At 40.9% G+C, this 8935-nt stretch overlaps 1 protein-coding gene across 1 annotated transcript in view; it reads left to right on the top strand.

The window, feature by feature from the left end:
* Positions 1-2089: 2089 nt before the first annotated feature.
* Positions 2090-8935, top strand: part of LOC121915846 (IgGFc-binding protein-like) — a 40590-nt gene continuing 33744 nt past the window's right edge. Inside the window, exons 1-3 of the mRNA XM_042440416.1 lie at positions 2090-4246; positions 5011-5064; positions 6689-7909. Coding sequence (XP_042296350.1) covers positions 4195-4246; positions 5011-5064; positions 6689-7909 — 1327 coding nt within the window. The 5' untranslated portion in view covers positions 2090-4194. The remainder of the gene's footprint in view (positions 4247-5010; positions 5065-6688; positions 7910-8935) is intronic.

Genomic DNA, 8935 nt, shown 5'->3' with positions numbered 1-8935 from the left:
CAAACAAATCACATTCATAAAAAAAGTGATTCTTTTTCACCAACCAAATGCAGAGACTGCAAGCAACTCATTACAAGTAATGATTACAAGTAATAATTTCTTTTGTGCTAAACAAAGGCATAGCTAAGTATATCACAATTGTGATGTGATGACGAGTATGTTATCATTTCATGACATACTCTTAACTGTTGTAGAAACTGCAGTAGCTATACCTGGTGCGCAGCCTGACAACTTATATTTTGCATTACAGTACAGTACTGATAAACTTCTGAGGTTTTAAAAACAGTAACTGAAAAATGTTGTTGTTGTTGTTGTTTTTTTGTGTGGACTTCAAGTCATGTCTACTTATATTGACACTGAGGCCTAAGATTTTCTGGGGCTGAGAGTCTGTGACTCCTGAAAAGTTGCCCCGTGGATCTCTATGGCTGAATGGAGAATGAACCCTGGTCTCCAGACTTGTACTCCAACCTCAAACCACTCTACCATACTGGCTCTTGAAAAGTATTTATTAGTACTCCCAAAAACAAGATAAGATTGCCATTTAAAATTAAAACTACGACGATAATTCATTGAGGTCAGTTAGAATTGTATAATTAGAGGTATAGCTATAGCTAAAGGTTTTTTTAAAATCAGTTTCTCAAGATTGTTATTGTAATAAAAAAATTCAGCTACATTGAGTGGAGTGAGGAACCATCTTGATCTTTGCTTTGTGGACCATTGAATTCTTCTGGCTCCAAAACAGTAGAGAGTGGCTAAGCCAACAACATGTTGAGTGAAAAGCAGATTGTACAGCTCAGAGAAGCATTACACAAAAGGATGTAAGGGAGAAATAACATTGACCTGAACAGGTGCAGTAAATATTTTCAGTTACAGCCAGAATAATCATATATGCAATGTATGTAGGGAGGAAGAGCAAAGGAACACACAGGGAGGCATGCGAGACCTTCCTACAGAGTTACTTCTCTGTACTCTCTTTGCTGAGGACCACTTTAGCTGGCATTTGATGCTGGCAAGGACCCAACTGAGATACAAAAGACTGAGATGAATGCAGCACAAGAAGGCAAGGAATGGAGGGATGCTAGTTGTGTAGTGATGGAGGTTGCCGTTTTTCTTTTCAGAAATACCAAGTAGCTACTCCCAGACTTCAATGCCATTTGCTGTCAAAACCCTATACATCTCAAGTTGTGATCTCATTCATGCACTGAGGGTGTGTGCGTTTGGAAAGCGTCCATGAACACATGCATCCATTTAAAAACAAGACAACCAGAAAAAATATGTATGTTACAAAAATGCAAATAATGATAATGTGCAAATCAGAAAAACAGAAGCAGAAATATTAAGTGCCCACACTGGGGTGTTGGTGTGGTTGCAAAACAATATACCAGGAATACTTCTTCTTTTAGTTGGTTCTTATGTAATCAGTGGGAATTATAGGAGTGTAGTCCACACATCTGGAAGGGGCTAGATTGGAGGTTTGAGTTAACTCCCCACTTGAGGTATCCCATCACTTCAGTGGACAGTGAAATGATCTCAGTAACATATGGAGGTTTAAAGATTATGAATTTAATAATATTTTAATACTTTGTTTAATACTTTTATTATTAACACTTATTTAATATTTATGTAATACTTTATTTATGTAATACTTTATATAGATATACTTTAGCGGTTTAACTATGAATACTATGCTAATCCTGGAACGGAAGTCTGTTTCTATTCATGCCACATCAATTATGAAGAATGCGTCTGTTTCCAGCTAAAATTATTTTGGAAACACATGAAAGCCAGCTAAACAGTAGCTGTATTTGTCTGGGGCCAGACTCATGACTTGCTGGGGTTATATTTTTGTTATGTGGTTCTTGCATTGATCCTGCCCATTTGGCCAGCTGGAGCTTCCCTCCAAAGTCATTGGGCAATAGGTTTTGACTCATTTCCCCTATAAAAGCACAAGAAGCAGCAGAGCCATATGGCAAATGGGAAGAGGTTCCGCGGCGCCGTTCGTAACCCGAAAGATTTCGCAACCCGAAACCGCTAGCGCTGGAAAGCCGCGGCTTTTAAATTTCGTGCCAAAAAGCGCCGAAACACACCGAAAAAAATTTCGTAACCCGAAAATTCTTTCCTTACCTGGAACAGTTTTTTCCAAGCTAACTTTTTCGTACCCCGGAAATTTTGTAACGCAATCAATTCGTATCCCGGGGTACCACTGTACAACAAAATCACATTCACAAAAAAGTGATTCTTTTATCAGCCAACCAAAATGCAGAGACTGCAAGCAACTTATTACAAGTAATGATTTACAAGTAATTAATTCTTTTGTGCTAAACAAAGGCATAGCTAAGTTATATCACAATTGTGATGTGATGACGAGTAATGTTACTCATTTCATGACATAACTCTTAACTGTTGTAGAAACTGCAGTAGCTATACCTGGTACGCAGCCTGACAACTTATATTTTGCATTACAGTACAGTACTGATAAACCTTCTGAGGTTTTAAAACAGTAACTGAAAAATGTGTTGTTGTTGTTGTGTGACTTCAAGTCATGTCTGACTTATATTGACACTGAGGCCTAAGATTTTCTGGGGCTGAGAGTCTGTGACTCCTGAAAAGTTGCCCAGTGGATCTCTATGGCTGAATGGAGAATTGAACCCTGGTCTCCAGACTTGTACTCCAACACTCAAACCACTCTACCATACTGGCTCTTGAAAAGTATTTATTAGTTACTCCCAAACAACGAGTAAGATTTGCCATTTAAAATTAAAACTACGACGATAATTCATTGAGGTCAGTTAGAATTGTATAATTAGAGGTATAGCTATAGCTAAAGGTTTTTTTAAAAGCAGTTTCTCAAGATCTGTTAGTGTAATAAAAAAATTCAGCTACATTGAGTTGGAGTGAGGAAACCATCTTGATCTTTGCTTTGTGGACCATTGCTATTCTTCTGGCTCCAAAACAGTAGTGGCTAAGCCAACACAATGTTGAGTGAAAGCAGATTGTACATGCTCAGAGAAGCATTCACAAAAGGATGTAAGGGAGAAATAACCATTGACCTGGAACAGGTGCAGTAAATATTTCAGTTAGAGCCAGAATAATCATATATGCAATGTATGTAGGGGAGGAAGGAGCAAAAGGAACACACAGGGAAGGCATGTGAGACCTTCCTACCAGGTTACTTCTCTGTACTCTCTTTGCTGAGGACCACTTTAGCTGGCATTTTGATGCTGGCAAGGAGCCCAACTGAGATACAAAAGACTGAGATGAATGCAGCACAAGAAGGCAAGGAATGGAGGGATGCTAGTGGTGGTAGTGATGGAGGGTTGCCGTTTTTCTTTTCAGAAATACCAAGTAGCTACTCCCAGACTTCAATGCCATTTGCTGTCAAAACCCTATACATCTACAAGTTGTGATCTCATTCATGCACTGAGGGTGTGTGCGTTTGGAAAGCGTCCATGAACACATGCATCCATTTAAAAACAAGACAACCAGAGAAAAATATGTATGTTACAAAAATGCAAATAATGAATAATGTGCAAATTCAGAAAAACAGAAGCAGAAATATGTAAGTGCCCACACTGGGGGGTGTTGGTGGTGGTTGCAAAACAATATACCAGGAATACTTCTTCTTTTAGTTGGTTCTTATGTAATCAGTGTGAATTATAGGAGTTATAGTCCAGCACATCTGGAAGGGGCTAGATTGGAGGTTTGAGTTAACTCCCCCACTTGAGGTATCCCATCCTTCAGTGGACAGTGAATGATCTCAGTAACATATGGAGGTTTAAAGATTATGAATTTAATAATATTTTAATACTTTGTTTAATACTTTATTTAACACTTATTTAATATTTATGTAATACTTTATTTATTTAATACTTTATATAGTAATACTTTAGCGGTTTAACTATTGATACTATGCTAATCCTTGGAACGGAAGTCTGTTCTATTCATGCCACATCAATTATGAAGAATGCGTCTGTTTCCAGCTAAAATATATTTTGGAAACACATGAAAGCCAAGCTAAGACAGATAGCTGTATTTGTCTGGGGCCAGACTCATGACTTGCTGGGGTTATATTTTTGTTATGTGGTTCTTGCATTGATCCTGCCCATTTGGCCAGCTGGAGCTCCCTCCAAAGTTCATTGGGCAATAGGTTTTGACTCATTTCCCCTATAAAAGCACAAGAAGCAGCAGAGCCATATGGCAAATGGGAAGAGTTCTTCTTCATCAAGCCAAGACAGTTTTACAGACGGTAAGAGAATGGGGAAGGGTCTTTGCTCAGTGGTAGGGCACATGCTTTGCACTCAGGAGTCCAAGGTTTACTCCCTGGCAGCTCCAGGTAGTCCTGGAAAGAGTAAAACCTAGAGACTTGTTGACAGTTACTGTTCCCAGTACTGTGCTAGGTGTACAAATGTTTTCTCTTAGGTCCACACGGCAGAAATAATCCAGTTTGAGTCCACTTTAACTGCCCTGGCTCAATGTTAGGACATTGCCAAACCAGGACATTGGACGGGTGTGGCGTTATAACCCACTGTGGTCTTCAGGGGCATCCATTGCAATGATGGCTGCAGATCTCTTCTGCAGCGTCCAGAAGTCATCTAAATAACGTCAGAGCTCAGGACAGAGGTGTGGGAGACATTTTGCAAATACGTTGCTACCTTTGCCATTGTGCCATTGCGGTAGGTATGGGGGAAACACATATAAACAAGAAAATAACTACGAATCAGTTCAGCTTAAATTTTCACTTTTAGTGCATAAACAATGAAGTGCTGTTGATGTTGGGAACAGGCAATATTTTGCTCAGATGTACCAAAGGAGGTAGGAACAGTCATTTAAAATTACCCAGTCATAGAGCAGGTAAGGTTTATACCTCAAGTGCAAAATTGTTTTCCAATCTCAAAAAGTTGCAATATGTGGGAAAATGAAATGTATGGTAGTGCTATTTTCAGGTGTATTTTCCCCCTCCAAATAAATCTTCACATCATCTTTCTTTCCTTTTACTTCTTTGTCTTGTAGCCATGGCCATGAGGAGAGCTGTATTCCTCTTCACTGGTTTGGCACTTTTGGCTGGTAAGTAAAGTCAGTCGGAAGACATTGCTTCCAATTTTCAGTCTATGGCCTGTTACAGACTGCCAAAATAAAGCTGCTTCGGGTCTCTTTGGAGGTATGCTGTTTAAATGATGCATGCATCCTAAGAATCCGGAAGCTGCACCAAAGCTGCACTCCAGTGTTTAGGAATCGAGTGTGGCTTTGGCGTGACCTCCAGACTCTTAGGACCCATGCATCATTTAAATAGCATACCTCCAAAGAGACCCGAAGCAGCTTTATTTTGGCAGTCTGTAACAGGCCTATATGCTCTCAGCCTCAGGAGAAGGCAAGGGCAAACCTCCTCTGAACAAATCTTGCCCTCCATAGGCAATCAGATCACTTTCCTGAACCTTGGGCTGTCCTTGCTAAGAGCCTAAATGCCCATAAGGTGGAGACAGAGACCATAATCCTTGCTGGTGCACTACTCTAGTGCTGGGCTAGCATTTTCCCCATGGTGTCACAGAACCCCTCTGCTCAGACTTTGTTTCCTGTTTCTGATGTCTATCTCAGAGACGGGCAAAATGTGGTTCTTCAGCTGTTGTGGGGCCACAACTCCCAGCATTCCTCACCACTGTCAATGCTAGCTAAGGCTGAGCGGTCCAACAACACTTGCAACACTCTGGTCTATACTGTTCTGTCTACATGGCTGTGGACTTTCTAGTGGGAAATGTTCAGTTTGACTTGGTGGTCCAAATTACCTGTCAATCTATCTAATGCTTAAGAAACCAATTGATTTAAAAGCCTATGAAAAGTAAGTTCATTCATTCACATGTCAAAGCATGAGCACCAGTGTGATTTAGTAATTCGAATGCTGGGCTTTGGTTCTGGAGACCAGGTTTTGGCTCCCCATTCAGTCATGGAAACCTGCTGGCTGACCTTGGGCAAATCACACTCTCTCAGCCTCAGCAGAAGGCAAAAGCCACCATCCTCTGAACCAATCTTGCCAAGAATACCCCATGATAGCGTCATGTTAGGGTTGCCATAAGTCAGAAATGGCTTGAAGGCACACAATAACAATAAAGGTGCATGCTTTTCATTTACATAGGTAATATAAATCTGGAGTGGTATCCTGTGCTGTGCTTAATTTTAATGTCATCCTTTTGAATTGCATGGTTCCCTATGGTAGAATGATTGACCGATTGCAGAGATTTGTCTGTTCACTGGAACAGATAGAGAGTCCATGCAATAGAACCTACCATTCCACATTAGGAGTAGTCAACCAGCCAATAGTATAATCTACCTAGAATGATAGAGTTGGAAAGGATCTTCTAATGGTACACATTAGTGTACATCATGGGGCACCTAATAAACTTGATCAGGGCTACCTAGTGGCTCCCATGTCAATGGTAGGGTGAATCCATTATTGATTTCAGTCTAAATTTCAAAGAAGCTGCCCAGGGTGGGGTACCCTTATCTCCAAAACAGCTTCAACATATTGGAAAGTTACTTTAAAGGTCACACTTAAACTGAAAGTGGATTCACTGCCCAGTTGACATGGCAGCCCTCAGCCTCCACTGTACATCAAGAAACTGTGGTATTATCTCTTTCTCTCTCTCTCGCTCTCTTTCTCTATCTTTCATTCTTTCTCTCTATTTATTTATTTCAGAATCATGTTTATCAAATTCCCTTGGGAAGAAATTTGTCACAGCTTTCTTATCCAACCTCAATAAAAGACAACACAATCCTAAATTCGAGCTGCTCATCACTGCATATCACCCTGCAACCACTGTTACAGTGACAGCAAATGGCCGTATGATACAGAAAACATTTTCTCTTACTGAAGGACAAACACTTCCAGTTGAACTTCCAGACACCTTAGAGATCTTGGGGAGTGCCTTCTCTGACAACACTGTGTGGATCCAAGCAGACAAAGACATCACTGTCTTTTCCACCAGTCACAAGGACTACACAACCGGTGCCACAGTCGTGTATCCAATCCAGCAGTTAGGGACATTGTATTATGTGGTAACCCCAGAGGGCAACATGGAAAATACTTTCAAGGAATTTGTGGTTATGACTCATGCAGTTCCTACCAGGGTTGATATCGAACTGCAAGGGACTGTGATATTCAAAGGACATGTTTATCGTGCAGGGGACAGGCTCGCTGTTGAGCTCGAGGCCTTCCAAGCAATCCAGATCCAAAGCTCAGATGATTTATCAGGCACCTGGGTTGAATCCAATGCACCAGTAGCTGTCTTGAGTGGGCATAGCTGTGCTATGAAACACACACATTGTGATCATGTTGTTGAGCAACTCCTGCCTGTTTCCAGCTGGGGAACCATTTTCCTTATCCCTCCACTGTCCTTCCAGAGGCGTTATGACATTGTGTATGTAACTGCTTCCCAGAGGACTTCCATGTCATACCAATCTGGGCCCACCAAATTCTCCCATCAAATGGAAACCGGAGAAGTTATCCAGCTGAATGTTCAGCCCTCCCAGCCGCTTTACATACTGGCTGACCATGGCATCCAAGTCCTTTTCTTCTTCACTGGGGTTTCGAGAGGGAGTAGAATATATGACCCATTCCTCATCAATATTCCCCCCGTTACAAGCTATTGCAAGTCATACCATGTGGATGGAATGAGTCAGTTTGACAATTATGCTGTTATCCTAGCCAAAACTTCAGAATCTGGTGGAATCACACTAGACCAAAAGGCTACAGGAAGCATCCACTGGAAACCAATTCTTGGCACAGAATATTCCTGGGCTGAGCACCGTTTAGGCAGAACAGCACTTTCCCTAGAGCACCCCAATACTCCCTTTGGACTCTTCCTCCTTGGAGGCTCACAACGGGATGGTTACGGATCTGTGGCCCTCTGTTCTTCCTGTAAGTGTTGTCATTTATACAAGGATAAATGAATAGTTTATGGGTGAATGAATAGTTAATGAATAGTTTGATAATAGCCTAGGAATGTAAATGAATAGTTTGATAGTAGCCTAGGAATGTTTTTGGCAACATGGTGACCTCCAGGTGTTTTAGACTCCCATCAGTCCCAAATGGAAATAGTCTAGACTATCTTGTTTTAAACAGTTTTAAACTTTAAACGTTAATAATGTAACATTTTAATTGTTTGTATTGTTTAATTGTTTTTTAAACATGTATATTGCATATTTATAGTGTTTTAACTTGGATTGTTTTAGATTTGTAAGCTGCCTTGAGTCCCTGTACTGGGAGGAAGGTGGGGTATGACTAAACATAATGATGATGATGATGATGATGATGATGATGGACTATGAGATTAGTGCTCTATATCATATAGAGAGTACCTTAGCCTCCATTTTTTTCGTGAAACTTTTTCTTCCTGTAAAAAAATGGCAACATGGATCACAAGATTTTTTTTATAGAATGGTAGATAAAATTTGGGGCTATACAGATTAGAAGAAAGGGGCGGCCAGAGGTCACCCCTTTCTCCTTTGGATCGTTGCTGCCATGGCCGCTACAATGATTCATCCATTAGCAGCCTGGAGCGGCCCACTGACATCCCTTGTCTGCTGCACCTTTTGGACGCATTATACAAAACATGTCACTGTCTGAATGCTCGCGTGCCAAAAGGGTGCCCCCGGCACATACTAGGGCTGAACTCTGGGTCTTCTTAAGGCTTGTAAGTAAAGTAAATGCTTAACTATAAGCTGTTACTAGGCTTGCTCATCAGCTGTGTAGCAATCAGGGCTTGCTTGGTTACCTAGACTGCATTTGGGACACTGGCCTGGGGTTTTTCTCTCTTCCTGCTGCTTTCCTCTTTTTCCTAGCACCATTGCCTTTTCTAAGGAGTCTTTTTCTTCTCATGGTTTATACAAAATGCAAAAACTTTAATTTAGTCACCTTGGCTTTCAGGGGGAATTTGGGCTTGAT

Source organism: Sceloporus undulatus, chromosome 9, assembly GCF_019175285.1.
Source record: "Sceloporus undulatus isolate JIND9_A2432 ecotype Alabama chromosome 9, SceUnd_v1.1, whole genome shotgun sequence".
NCBI lineage: Eukaryota > Metazoa > Chordata > Lepidosauria > Squamata > Phrynosomatidae > Sceloporus > Sceloporus undulatus.
This window is presented reverse-complemented; position numbering and strand designations above follow the sequence as displayed.